At 36.4% G+C, this 15,246-nt stretch overlaps 1 protein-coding gene across 1 annotated transcript in view; it reads left to right on the top strand.

Annotated features, from left to right (window-relative positions):
• wdr19 (WD repeat domain 19) overlaps nucleotides 1-15,246 on the top strand; it is a 31,241-nt gene that overhangs the window by 717 nt on the left and 15,278 nt on the right. Inside the window, exons 4-20 of the mRNA XM_056256917.1 lie at nucleotides 161-286; nucleotides 376-491; nucleotides 995-1,110; nucleotides 1,218-1,298; nucleotides 1,704-1,816; nucleotides 2,542-2,715; nucleotides 3,423-3,493; nucleotides 3,604-3,776; nucleotides 5,670-5,784; nucleotides 6,210-6,316; nucleotides 6,412-6,534; nucleotides 7,529-7,678; nucleotides 7,962-8,109; nucleotides 8,418-8,625; nucleotides 8,819-8,978; nucleotides 10,917-11,027; nucleotides 11,126-11,235. Of these exons, the coding sequence (XP_056112892.1) occupies nucleotides 161-286; nucleotides 376-491; nucleotides 995-1,110; nucleotides 1,218-1,298; nucleotides 1,704-1,816; nucleotides 2,542-2,715; nucleotides 3,423-3,493; nucleotides 3,604-3,776; nucleotides 5,670-5,784; nucleotides 6,210-6,316; nucleotides 6,412-6,534; nucleotides 7,529-7,678; nucleotides 7,962-8,109; nucleotides 8,418-8,625; nucleotides 8,819-8,978; nucleotides 10,917-11,027; nucleotides 11,126-11,235 (2,202 nt within the window). The remainder of the gene's footprint in view (nucleotides 1-160; nucleotides 287-375; nucleotides 492-994; nucleotides 1,111-1,217; nucleotides 1,299-1,703; nucleotides 1,817-2,541; nucleotides 2,716-3,422; nucleotides 3,494-3,603; nucleotides 3,777-5,669; nucleotides 5,785-6,209; nucleotides 6,317-6,411; nucleotides 6,535-7,528; nucleotides 7,679-7,961; nucleotides 8,110-8,417; nucleotides 8,626-8,818; nucleotides 8,979-10,916; nucleotides 11,028-11,125; nucleotides 11,236-15,246) is intronic.

Raw genomic sequence — 15,246 nt, 5'->3', positions numbered from 1 at the left:
TAAGTGAGCATTCAGGCATGCTCTGTCTGAGACTCTAATTTAGAGTTTAAAGATATTTTAAGATTGGATGTAATATTGTTTCTTTAACTATAGAGCAATATTGCAGGACGGACATTCTCTTTCTGCAGTTGCTCATACTTTCGTGTTTTTGTGCGTACAGGAATTGTCTATCTCTTGACTGGGATAAAGATGGTGATATCTTGGCTGTGATTGCTGAAAAGTCCAGTTCCATTTACTTGTGGGATGCAAATGTTAACAAAACCTCTCAGCTGGACAGTGGTATGAGGTGAGTGATGTGATGAGAGAGGGAATGTGTCAGAGAATAAACTCTCTAAACTTTTTTTCAGCTGATGCCCTTTTTTCCGGTTGATACAGAGATCAGATGTCCTTCCTGCTCTGGTCCAAAACTGGGCCACTGTTGGCTGTTGGCACATCTAAAGGAAACCTTCTCATCTACAACCAGCAAACCTCACGCAAGATTCCTGTTCTGGGTAAAATAGAATAATAATAAAAAAAGAAACGTGTGAATATTTCTCATGTCATATATTTATTTCTTCTTTCAGACATGTGTTTTTTTATATGTATATAATTTATTTATAAATATAATGTATTTTAATATAATCATGTAATATATTATATTAATATTAAATATATATTAATGAAATGGATAAAACATTTCCAAAGGAACAGAAAAGGTTGCCTTTATCCTAATGTTTTAACTGTTTCCCGTATCCCTCTTGCAATTTTTTTAAATATATATATTCATGAAATGTGAAGGTTTAAACAAAATATATTTTCTATTTAAAAATATATTACAATTTATATAATATGCTTCACATATATTTTGGGCAGACACAAAAAAGTATTTGGCGTATGGAATACACTGGAGTTTAGGTACTCCTTATCAAATATTATGTCCCTCTCCTTTCTACTATTTATTTTGGGTAAAAAAAGATTTAAGAAAAAAAAACCCACATACTGTATATTCATGTAGGTAAGCACACAAAGAAAATCACATGTGGCTGTTGGAGCTCTCACAACCTCCTGGCGTTAGGCAGTGAAGACCGCAGCATGACGATCAGCAACCACGAGGGAGACACCATTCGACAGGCACGTGAGGATCTGTCAGAGCGAGATCCTGTGTTATCGTATCTGCTGGTGCGGACGTATAGATGGCATAGTTTGAAATGTTGTTTTCTGCTCTTTCTTGCCCTCAGAGCTCTGTGAGAGCAGATCCTGCAGATGTTCAGTTCTCAGTGATGAAAACAGATGAGAGATCATCTCCAGGAGAAAGCACTGTATGTTGACATGCTTATTTTACCTGATTTTTTACACTGATTGTACTTATAGGTAGAGGTGAACGTATGAGCAAAATCTTATATTACATTATGAGTAATTTCATATCACAGTAAAATTCATATACTATTAACTATTAAAAAATATGTATATATATTTTATATAATATATATTATTTTTATAATTGTAATAATCACAATATGGGATTATACTGTGTTATTAAGGTGCTTTGTCTTTTGGGTATTTTCTCTTTATTTTGAACTTCATGGATGTAAAAAGCTTTCTGGCATTACTGTACAAACAGTGAAACTAAGCTTTCTCCATCTCTGTATTTTTTTTTTTTTTTACGTTGTTTCATGGGTATTCATATATTTCTACAGATTGACTAAATGATCTTTAACTTGCAGGTGAGTGTGGCTTTGGGTAAGAAGACCCTGTTTCTTTTTAACATTAATGATCCCGATAACCCTATAGAACTGGCCTTCCAGCAGCGCTATGGCAACATCATCTCCTACCGCTGGTACACACACACACACACACACACACACACACACACACACACACAGATGTACTTCATTGTGGGAGTGCCAGTTTTAACTCTTTGACCACTGTGCTCAAACAAGACATTTAACCACAGATTTAAGGACTGTTCCTTCAATCAATTTAGTCATTTTGGAGACATTTAAAAAACATGTGCTAAATAAACAATAACTAAGAATAATAATAATAAAAAAAAAACGTCCTGGTTGCCAGTGCCATGCAAAAGTGAACTGCGATTTTAGTTACTACTAAAAATACATTTATAATTATTTTTGTGCTGTCTTATCGATTAATCGCATCGAACATAAAAGTTTATGTTTACATAATATGTGTGTGTGTGTGTGTGTATTATTATATTTATATTATATGTCTGTGTGTGTATACTGTATACACACACACACACTCATATTTCTATATATATATATATGCGTATATGTATATATACACAGACACGGACACACACATATATATAATATATATAAATATAATATATATAGTGTATGTACACACATATATTATGTAAACAAACTTTTATGTAACATGCGATTAATCGATTTGACAGCACACAATTATTTATAATGTACCTTTCTTAAAGGTTAAAAAAAAAGTCAACCAAAACACAAAGAGAAAAAAACATCACTCAAAACATAATTGCTTATTGTGTTTTTTCATATACTGAACACATATTTTCCTTTCTGTCTATAGGTATGGGGATGGCTATATCATGATAGGATTTTCTCATGGTTATTTTGTGGTAATTTCCACACATATCCGTGAGATTGGCCAAGAGTTGTTTCAAGCCCACAATCATAAAGACAGCCTTTCTAGCATCGCCATCTCACAGTCACTAAACAAGGCTGCATCCTGTGGGGACAACTGGTAAGTGTTTATTAGTATCAAAGACTTAAGATATACAAAGACGGTGCACTCGTATAACTATGGATGGGAGAAAGTGCAACGCGCAATATGCCGGAATAAGTCCCGCCTTCTAAGTAAAAGAGCCAATCGTAAAGTCACTGAGATGTACACTTATGACTGCACATGTGCATTGGCTGGTCCAGCCTGAAAAATGCAGTGTTTTGTCATGATTTTGTCATGCAGCGTTTTGTCAAGTGTTTAGAAATAAAATTTATGAGACAGTTGTTGTCAGATTTCATTGGTGATTTCAAATAAGAAATTTAATTGTAAGCTTGGAGAACAGCTTTAGAGAATTTGATGTTTCCCCATTCAAAGAGATATGAGCTATACTTGCATGACTGAAATAGCTGCTCGAGAATAATTTCAAAGATGACCACTGAGTGAAATGACTTGCCTTAAAGGGACTTTGCTAGTGTGCACATTACAATAGATGTCTGGATAACTGCCATATACCACATTTTCCCGGTAAGCTGATCGACAGTTTAGGTCAGTTGTCAAAACTAATTTACATATACAAAGTTTTTATAAATAGATTTAAAGGACTGACCTCACCTACAGCTCTCAGACGCACACTTCACTGTTTCGTCCAATCATGTTTTATCTATCACTCTCATTGAACATGAAATTTTATTTACACTAAGATAACACTATTGTATCTCTCTATTAAGTATTAAGATACATGACCTGACTGATCTGAAGGAAATGTATGCTATAGTCACGCTGGATGAGGAGACCAAAGGTATGAAATAATTTCTGATGCATATTGATTTCCTGTATATGGGTTTAAAAAAAAAAAAGTTCTCTCTGAAGAGTGTATATTCAGTGAACACTCACTCATGTCTTTCTCAGGCCTTGATCAGATGTGTTGGACTGATGATGGGCAGCTGTTAGCAGTGTCTTCTCAGCAGGGCACTTTGCATGTCTTCCTCACCAAGCTTCCCATATTGGGAGACAGCAGTGGCACTAGAATTGCATATCTCACATCCCTGCTGGAGGTTACAGTCGCTAACCAGTTGGAAGGGGTGAGAAGACGATACAAAGACATACACTTGTACAAAAAATCTATTAAATGTGCTCACAAAGCATTACTATAACTATTGATCATCTTTTTCCAAACTCTAAACATGCATGTAACCTGTCTTGCATTGTTAACACTACAAATGTGTATGATACCGCAAATTGTGCAATTTCTTGAAAAGAGGTGTGCTATTACTTTTCTAAGCAATCAGAATTGCACTTTTTTATAGAGCTGCTCAATTCAGGATACATTGAGAATCACGATTTAAAAAAATAAATAGAGATCACTATTCTGAATATACCGTACAACCAAACAAAATAACATGTAATTAACTTCTGGGTTCTGAAAAAAAGGTTAATTGCTGCTTTCTATTTAACAAAAATATTGAATTAATCTGAATTAATAATAATAAAAAAATAGTTTTGAATGAAGGATTCATTGACTCCCTCATAAAGACTTCTGCTGCATCCCAATTCGCCTACTTATACTATGCCCTAAAAGTATGTACTGTTTTTGTGAAGAAAAAGTACATAATTTTAAGTGTATCAGAATCGTAGGCAAGCTTTGGGACATACTACTTCTTCATAATTGCATCTTTAACGGACAGCTCTGTCACTTAGTTATGTGGATCCTGTCACCATTTAAACTGACCTGTCAATCATCTCGTCACAGTTAAAATCCTCCACATTCAATGTAATATAATATCCTACCGCATCGAAGAGAAACGTAGTAGCACATTGGTCTGCCAGTCGTGGGTCTTTCATGTAGAGACTCTCCTCATGTGTTTGTATTATGATGCATTTAAAAGTTAATGACCAAACTTTATCTTCATAAAAGTTCACAATGGTGTTGCAGATGAAATATAATGTGGATAACATTGAATAAACATTGAATAAACATTAAATAAACATGAATCATCATCCAACACGCAATGGGTTGTGGGCAATATTAGCCGACAATTATCAGATTTCGGAAATAGTAAACCATCCGGGTATCTTTGGAATACTCATTTCAACATAAGTACTACATTGTAGTTTTGAATACTATTAAGGATGGCTAGTATTCAAATTGGGACACAGCATTCACTTGTTTCATTAATGGATAAATCAGCATTTTGGAACTAGTCTCTTGAATGAATGTTTCAATGACAAATACTTTTATTTAACATAATAGACATAGCCAAATCGTTGTCATTTATGAATAAATCGCGTGGGTGTTTGAATCAAGATCGCAATCTTTTAACGATTAATTGTCCAGCTCTACCTGGTACACGACGAAACGGTTGAGAAAATCCCTTAGATTTTTGTTGAAGGTAAAACTTGAGCCATATCTAGAGATTTAGGGTGGGTTTCTTTTAATTTGGACCATTAAGCAACCATCTAGCAACCGCCCAGAGCATCCTAGCAACTACCTAGCAACACCCTTAAGGCCCGTTCACACCAAGAGTGATCACTATAAAGATAATTAATAAGATAGTATTAGTGTTCACATCAGTGGACAATATTGTTCTGTTTCTTCTAAGCGTGTGCTTGTCTGTCACTTTAAATGCTTGAACTCGTTACACCAGGATGGATTCTGATTGGCTGTCAATGTTTTTATCGTTGATCAGCTGTATAAAATCGTTAGTGATTCAATTGATATCGTTTCTCCGGTATCGTTACAGCTGTGGTGTGAACTCGGCTATTCTTTAATATTGAGAACGATTTTCTTGAGAACTTTATCGTTATCTTTATAGTTATCGTCCTTGGTGTGAACGGGCCATTAGAACGACTAACAACTGCATAACAATGCCCTTGCAACCACCCACAACACCCTATCATTTTGTGGTTTTGCCAGAATGTTTTCTTCCAGAAAATGTAAAAATATAGTTTATAGATGGCATTTTATCTCTTCTTAGGAGTCCCCCGTTGCTGTGTCAGTGGAGGTGGAGCCTAATTTCATAGCTGTGGGACCATATCATGTTGCTGTGGGCATGAACAACAGAGCGTGGTTTTATGCATTAGGAGATGGTGGTAATTGAGGAACAGTATGAATTCACATTTGAGAAAAAAGGAAATATTCTGACTTGTAGCAGTAACTTTCTTTACACCTTAAAGGATTAGTTCACTTCAAAATGAAAATTCTGTCATCATTTACTCACCCTCAAGTTGTTTCAAACTTGTATGAATTTCCTTCTTCTGCTGAACGCAAAAGAAGGTATTTTGAATCTCGGTAACCACACAGTTGATGTACCCCATTGATTTCCATAGAATTCTTTTTCCTACTATGGAAGTCAATGGGGTACATCAACTGACTGGTTACCGACATTCTTCAAAATATCTTCCTTTGCGTTCAGCAGAAGAAAGAAATTCATACAGGTTTGAAACAACTTGATGGTGAGTAAACAATGACAGAATTTTCATTTTGAAGTGAACTAATCTGTGCATGTGTGTTTCAGGTGTGGAGCGTGTAAAAGACACTGAGTATTTAGGGACAGTGGCCAGTATGTGCCTGAACTGTGACTATGCTGCTGCCCTGTTTGAGGGGAAAGTCCAGTTGCATGTGGTAAGAAGACAATCGTGTAAAAAGACATAATTGTGAATATATGACTGTCAGCTTTTTCTACTTACTTTTTGTTTTAATGTGTGTGTGTATGAAAGATTGATGGAGATGAGCAGGTTGTTCAGGAGGACAGACAGACGAAACTGTTTCCGGAACCCGATCAGAAATACCGCATCCTCAGTCATGCTCTCACCTCTGAGTTTCTGTATTATGGGACTGATGTGAGTCATTCACAAATACATCATCTTTTTTTTCATCCTTACCTCATTTTATTAAATTGATAGTTATGGTTCTGAATGCTGTTTGGTTTGTGCTAATACACTTTATAAAACACATTGTGTAACTTCTTAAAAGCCGATATTTGGGCACGTTTCGGTTTTTACAAAAAGAACATGCATGAATGACAAAATAAGGTGCAGAACATGCTTAATGTTTAAAAGAGTTAAGCGCAATAAGCCATGGACATAGACATCATGCGATTCTGAATCCAGTTCTCTTTAGCGGTGAATTGTGCTTGAACGGTCAGAGACACATTTCAAAATATCTGTCTCGGTGAGTATTTACATAAACATATATTCGTTATGTCTTAAGTGAATGTAAACAGTTGAGGGAAAAATCTATATTGTGATTATTAATATAGTAATTATTATTGGTCACACTTTAATATACAGTCCTGTTCCACATGTACATACTATGTACTTCTTATAGTAATTACAATAACTAGGTACCTTGCATTGCCCTCGACTTTCTTTGGTAAGTACACTGAAAGTACATGTAAGTGCATGTGCTGTAAAATAAAGTGCAAGCTAATTATTATTAAAAGAATTAGAGTAAAGATGCATCGAGAATCGTTTTATAATCTAATCAATAACTTCTGAATCGTAATTGAATCAATTCATGAGGCAACTGGAGATTCACTCTATTTAATAATATATTATAGTTGTATTATTTATATAAAGTATATTATGTCTTCTAGCAGCAGGATACTTATTAAAATAAAATGTTAATGAAAATGTATGCCCTTAATATTTTGTAGTCTGATAAAAGCAATAAGGCGAGTGCCTTGGTGAGTAATGTGAGCCCTTTAGTGTGTTCTTCAGCCCTTCAGAGCCCTACTCTGTTCATTATATAACACGGCCTTTCGTACCTTACCCCTAAATGTGTCATTCTTTGTGTTCTTTCTGCCTATGTTTTTGTCTCTCTCTCATTCTGTAGACCGGGTTGATTCAGTGTTTCTATTTTGAGGACTGGCAGAGTGTGACTGAATATCGCCATACAGTGGGTGTACGCAAAGTCTTTCCCGACCCCAATGGGACACGTCTCGTTTTTATTGATGAAAAAAGTGACGGCTTCCTATACTGTCCGGTACACACAAACAAACACGTTTTCCACTCTTAAAGTTCATGTAAAAATAAAACCTTTTTTTTTTTACTCGCCATCATGTTGTTCAAAACCTGTATGACTTTTTTTCAGAATATCTTATTTTGTGTTCCGAAGAAAAGAAAGTTAAGTAGGTTTGGAATGATATGAGGGGCTGAGAGTAAATGATGACAGATTTTTTATTTTTGTGTGAACTATGTCTTTAATGACCAGCAGAAGGAAAAAAAATGACAAACTTTAAACCAAGTGACATCTGTTTTTCCTATAGGTGAATGATTCAGTGTTTGAGATCCCAGACTTCTCTCCTGCCATTAAAGGGGTGTTGTGGGAAAACTGGATCAGCAATAAGGGTGTGTTTGTGGCGTATGAAGAGGACAAAGTCTACACATATGCCTTCCACAAAGACACCATACAGGGTAAAAGCAAAATGTTTTTATCATTAATAGGTATGGGAGTTGTAATATTGGTTCCGATTTCATGTAATGATTACGGATACGGATAATGGTTCTGATAGACGTTCTTTTAGTAATTTTTTTTGAGAAAGCATGGACAGTGTTAAAACTTTGTTTGAACATATTCACATAAGTTTAAAATTCTTTTTAAAAAGTTCTCAATTCCCATTCCTAATCATCAGATAGACATTTTGTTTTATCGGGCAATGAAACAGATTACACTTCTACTGAATTTTCATTAGTAGTGTGTTTTTGTACATGTTTTTCTCTAGGCTCTAAAGTGATTCTAGTTGGTGCCACCAAGTTGCCATTTTCCCATAAGCCCTTGCTGTTGCATAACGGGGAGCTGACATGTCAAACCCAAAGTGGGAAGATTAACAGTGTGGTTTTAAACACACATTCATTCCTCAACAACCCACATAGTGACACTAGCAAAGACAAACTCCAGTCATTACTGCAACAGGCCATCATGCTGAAAAGGTAATTTCATGCTACATTAGTTTGATTTGGAAGTTTATTGTGCATTCTTAACTACAGGATATCAAGCCAAAAAATACTAACCTAAATGCTTCTGGGAGCAAGGTTGTTAAATGTATAATTTATCAATGATTGTATCCAGGTTCACATGATTTCTTCAGCAATGTTCTGAACTCTGTCAAATGTTTGTGCGCAGGTTTTCTGATGCGTGGAATACCTGTAAAGCTCTCAACAAAACCGAGGCGTGGGGTGAGCTGGGCAGGGCATGCCTGCACCACATGGAGGTGGAACTGGCCATTAGAGTATACCGCATGATGGGAAACGTCGGCATGGTCATGTCCCTAGAGGACATCAAGGTGTGACCATGTCACTAGGGCTATGTCTACATTAATCCGGATAGATTTAAAAACGGGAGTTTTCATTTCAAAACGCTCTCTGTCCACACTAGAGTTTTTCAAGTGTTTTCCAAAAGTTTCTCATTCACACTGAAACATCGTAAAATGCTTAATTACAGAGCATGCGTAAACCATCATAAAAGCTCACTGAGATGATCCAGACCGAACAAGACATAATCAAGTTATCAGGCAATTCTTCTGGTAGGATCATTTTATTTAGCAAAATATCTCACCATTCACTGATGCGCCCAGGTTGCACTCACTCACCATTATATATTTGGTCTAAAACGCATTTGCTCTCATGTTTTGCCGCAGGACAGCAAATGCGAGTGTGTTTTCTGTCATCTTTGCAGGACTGTGATATGAAGAGTGTGCAAAGTAACATATTTTAGCAATTGTGTGAAAGTGAATAGTGAACAGGCACAATACGCTATAAACTTGAATATCTGGGTTCAATATGCGTCACATTGCTAAACTCGCGTCATCGTTTTTAAATACCTCCGTTTTCACAGTCCACACTACAATGCAAAAACAAATGTATCCACTTTGGAGAGCGTTTTCAAAAGTGTGTACAGAAGGGCAAAACGGAAAGAAAAAGATGCATTTTCAAACCAAAACGTATTAGTGTGGACAAAGCCTAGCTCTGTTCTAAAACGTAGTGTACTGCCTCAGTAGGCAGAAGTTTAAAGTTAGCATGAAATGGAAATTTATCATATCTATTTTTTTAAATGCATGTTATTGAACTTATTGTGAACAATTGATCCATGCATATATTAATTTTTTTCTAATTTTTAATCAGAATGTCATAAACCGATTTTCCGGCGAAACAACAGACTTCTCCAATTATTTTGTATACATAAACCCTCCCCCTTTCTTACAATTGACTGCAAGCTCATATTAAGATCTACCTCTATCCAATCAAGTACCCGTTCTACTTTTTTTTTCCCGATAATCCGTTTCACTCGGATGTGTATGTCACAGTATTGAAGAAAAGATCTTCCACTACTTCCGTTAAATCGTGACTTCATCATATGTGCACTGATTCTTAAAGCTTCTTTTCCAAAAGCTTGGCATCTCATTACATTACCCCCTAAAATAAAAGCCTTGCATGTATTCCATGGAGAATATAATGCCATAATGCACTGTGACAACCAATGTGAAAAGAATTAATCCAAGGAGGCGAACAATACGAAAGATGTTTATTATAAATATTTAAAAATGATAACATAATAATTCATTCAATACTTTAGAAGTATTGATACATTTTTTAATAGTGAAAAAAGGGTTACACTTAACAATAAGGTTTAATTTGTTAATAACTGTAATAACATAACAATGAAACATACTTCTAAAGCACTTATGCTTATTTTAATTTCGATATTTACTAATACAATATTAAAATAAAAAGTTGTATCTGTTAATATTATTTAATCGACCTCAGATAACGAGCTAACAATCAGCAGTTGTATTTTTATTAACTAATGTTAACAAAATTTGATAAATACAGTAACATATGTATTGCTCATTGTTAATGTTAGATAATACATTAACTAATAGGACCTTATTGTAAGGTTTTACCAAAAATTTTATTAATATAAAATTTGTGTGTGCCATGTAAATTTTATTGTTATTCATTATTGTGTTGCCTGTATTGAAATCAATGTTGAGTATCCAGTGCACAAGGACATATGACACATTATAACATTCTAAATCAGGTCTTTTATAAGGTTCTATTTCAGTTAGGATGTTGCCATAGAAGGAAGCACAAGCACCCCATTTAGGCAGTAAGCAGTGAGGGAGCTCACTGGGTTTTGGAACAGAGACATTGTGTGTCCGGAGTAAAGAATAAGTTTGAACTCTTTTACACACTGAAGTGTTGTTCATTGACTGTGTCTGCAGGGAATAGAGGATCAAAATTTGCTGGCTGGACATTTGGCCATGTTCTGCAATGACTACAACCGAGCCCAGGACCTGTATCTGACATCTTCGTATCCCATGGCAGCCCTGGAGGTAAAATAGCCATGCACACACACATGCATGACAGTTTATATGTATGCATCTAACTATGTACGTTTTTAGACTTCCAAACTGTACTGTTGTGTGTGTAGATGAGAAGAGACCTGCAGCATTGGGACAGTGCGTTACAGCTGGCTAAAAGACTGGACCCTGATGAGATCCCATTCATTTCTAAAGAATATGCCATACAGCTGGAGTTTGTGTAAGTCAACTACATTACATTAGTTAATTACATCTAAAACAGCTGTTTTGGAAACACATCACATGCACATTTCACTGCACCTGAAGTGACATGGACTTGTTTATTGTTCTAGATGCACCTGCAAGGAAAAGCCAGTGTAATAGAGTGCCTCAAGGTTGACGTGTTTTTGTTGGTCAACACGGATGTTAGCATTACTCAGGTTCCCTCAACAAAAAAACAATAGGATTTTTTCCATTGGCTTTCATTTGCAGGAAATAAGCAGTGACCAACAAAACTTTATAATTATTCCTTGATAAACTTCACAAATGAACACAACTTTATGAATTTTGAAGCGTAAATACAATCGCCAGAAGCAAAAAGCTAAATGTAGGCTCCTAACAAACTACACCACGGTCACCACCATTAATCTTCCAAAGTTATTTTTTAAAAACATTTTCCCTGAAAGCGGACTAGTGAGTAGATATACCTGTTTGTTGTTATGATGTTTAAAGGGTTCATGACATGTATTTTATTTTTTTATTTAATATAAAATTAAATGTTCAATTAAATGTTTACTTATAATGTTAATAAAGTTTTTTGCACAACAGAAACCCCAACCAAATATATATGCCGAAAAACTATTCTTTTTAACCCTCATTCTGACCCTCTGTCTGAAATGATCCATTTTTAAGGGGCAGCTCCTTTAAGGTTTGTCAGTACACGGTCACTGTTATGATTGGCTAACGTGACGTCAGTGCATAGGAAACAGTATCAACCGAGTAAGTGTTTTGAAAACATTATCCATATAAAACATCATTTACAGACAAAGCACTATGAAATCATTTACTTACGGTTTGTGTTGGAGCTTCTGTCAGATCCAATACAGTTGGCTGCTTCATCTTTGAACAAAAGTTTCTTTGCAAACTCTCCAACAAAATGGTCTTAACAAACATATAATCCTTCAACATTATCCTGGGACGGCATTAGAATTAAACCATCCACTTATTTTCCAACGCTGGGATCCTTCTGAAGTCTAAACAAGCTGTTTAAATTGGACATGTCAATTCACCAATTCACCAGTCTGTGTCCAATGTAACTTTAAAATAGCCCAGACACATACCTCTATTTTTTATGGTATTGTACTCCAGTTCAGATTTTTTGGTCTGAGGTTATGGAGAAATTGTACATTGTTCTTAAAGGAGTCATAATGTGCAATTTTCACTTTTCCATGAGAATCAATGTATGTTATGATTGACTAACGATTATACATTGGCCGGGATGCCGATATTAAAAAGTGAAGCGTTTGTTTACCCCAGGGTTCTTAAACTAGCCAACGTGCACGCGCACTCAAATACGAGATTTCAATTTCTCCCCCGACTTGACGTCAAGACGGGGCCGGATATACCATATATGGACCCCGCAGAGGAGGCCCGCCCTGCCCCTCTCCCCATCATATTCAGTCAAGAAAGATGCAGAAACGTAGCGCACACGTGAGTTGCTCTGTGGTCGACTGTCATAATCCACATTCTAATGTTTTTTCTTTACCCAAAACTGACCAAACTACAAGGGACAAGTGGATGAAATTTATTTTTAATGACGCTGTTCATCAACCATCTCATCATGTTTGACAACCATCTCAACTTGCTCAACGTTAGGTGTCTGCGCTAAACATTTCACAAAAGAATCTTTTACAAATTTGGGGCAATATCAGGCGAAGTTGGCATCGAAGCTACGTTTGGAAAAAGGTGCCATTCCAACAATCAGGGACTTGCCTGAATTTGAAACGGTAAGACTGTGTTTTTATTACTATATTTTGTGTAACAAACAGCAGCTAACTACTAATGCGGTTAATGTATGTGATAAGGATAGATAAATTTAAAAAACAGTCAAGAATTAATAAACATAAAGAAAAACATAACGTTACATGTCTGCAGATGAAAATTATTAAATATCTAAAAAACCACGTCAAAAAAGGCAAAAACAACACATTATAGCAAACGTTAATCTCTATAACCACTGTAAACTGAAAATAAAGTAGACTACATCTCCGTTAATGTAATCAACATTAAATTAAAGCTAAACTTATGTGGGAGAAAATAGCAAAAAAAAAAACCGTTTTAGCTCGTTACTGATGTTAATGTATGTCTCAGTCAAAAAAATTGTCTTTACCATTCAGAGACAATTTGATGTAGACGTCCTTCTGTTCCTCTTCCGTTTCCAGCTCTGGTTCAGAGTCTGGCTCAAACATATAGAGGGGTTTCACCAACGTCACGTTCTGGGCGGTAACCCGGATGCGCGGCCATTATGGAGGCACTCGGATGTAAACAACAGCATGGATTGCACTGTTTATGTACTACTGAACACATTGTTACACTAATAAACCACGAAAAAAACACGTGGTAGGTGCGAAATCATATAGAGAAGGACTTGGGAAGCAGGAGAGAGCGCAACATTTTGACAAACTAAAGTTAATATGTGGTAAAGATCCGAACGAGTTAGCTTCTCTAGCACGTAACATTACTGCAATTCTTCCATCTATTTATTATCCCGACATAAGATACGTTCAGATTGTCAGTCCAAAAAAGCACATGAAATCCGTTTCAAGTTACATCCATATGTGGTTTGAAATCCTATTCAAATCACATATCAGGACATCAGCCTCAGTCTGAACGATCGGATTTCGCGTGGTATGTCTTAAAATGCAAACGTCATTTATAGGAAACATGCTGAAAGTCACTGCCGAAACAATGCTGTGTTGTTGCAAATTGCCGGACGAGCAGAAAAGTAACGTTATTATTTCTGAAACCGGCGCAGACGAGCGTGGGGAAAAAGCAGTAGGCTACATACCAGCCTCCAGTAGTCCAGCGCGCCAGTAGCTGATGCTGTACCTCTCTCAACCACAAACGCCTTCTTTCATCAGTTTTTGCACTCTTTTTTTTAACTTTTGACAGTCTATAGCACTCAACATGTTTTTCCCCGATGTGACTGATTGGTACAGACCAAAACTCGACCATTTTTTAGCAGCAATAATCACCCAAATTTGCGAGTCCATTCAGTTCAGCGGCATTATTTACGTTCTGTGCCTCCAAAATGGCCGACTTCCGGATTGATGACGCGTCGTGAAACCCCTCTATACGGTTGAATCCCGTAGGTCGCGGCCAGGTCGGGTTCATTAACAACTTGCGCTATGATGTCATTTTGGAATGATATGCTGAAGTTACCTGCGGTGTTAAGCCCCCTCCTTCCTGCCACCAATCAACGCGCCCCTCATTTGCATTATTAAAATGACCGTCCACGACAGCCAAAACCTCGCATCAGATCTCGCGAGACAATAATGCATTCAGAAATAAGGGTCAAACGAGCTCTGTGTTTATTTTTTCCAATTTTTCTTTTTCAGAAGGGCATGAAATGACTATAATAGAGCGTGGGTATCAAAGTTAATACTACATTATGACTCCTTTAAGATTAAAATACCATTTATCCCCTTCTCTATGTTTGTTAGGAGAACTTTCAGAGCTTGACGCTGCCCCACATTACATAAAATTAGTCCTTATTCTTTTTTTTCTTCTCATATTGTATTGTTGTAAAATACTTAAAATAATTGGATGGGTCAAAAGAAACGTTGTTTTCGGTCTTCCATTCGTCTGGTTGACAATAATGGGTTCTATTTGGTTTTGACGTGACGCTCGCATCCTGTGTAGGCAAATGTCAGCCGTTAATCAACTGAATGCCAGTGGCCTATGGTGCGAAGATGTATAACTCATTGTTAATGTCTTTCTCTGGAGGCAATCATTTGCTAATGTATTTGCCCGTGTGGCGTCACAAATCCGAGGTCCCCCAATATCAAAACAAGCTGTTTTTTGAAAGCTATAGCTGGGGCATTTAGAAAATAGGCGTAGCCAAGTCCGCCCAAAAGCCTGTCATTCCTAAACGAAAACTCGAAACTTCAAAAAAACAGGTGAGAACATGCAACATATGATTCTAAACAAGCATGCAAACTTTTATGGGGATCAGTGATGGTCCATAGGTGGG

This window comes from Rhinichthys klamathensis, unplaced genomic scaffold (genome assembly GCF_029890125.1).
Source record: "Rhinichthys klamathensis goyatoka isolate OS25496 unplaced genomic scaffold, OSU_Roscu_1.1 h1tg000133l_1, whole genome shotgun sequence".
Taxonomy (NCBI): domain Eukaryota; kingdom Metazoa; phylum Chordata; class Actinopteri; order Cypriniformes; family Leuciscidae; genus Rhinichthys; species Rhinichthys klamathensis.
The sequence above is the reverse complement of the archived record's forward strand: the minus strand, read 5'-3'. Positions and strand labels throughout refer to the sequence as shown.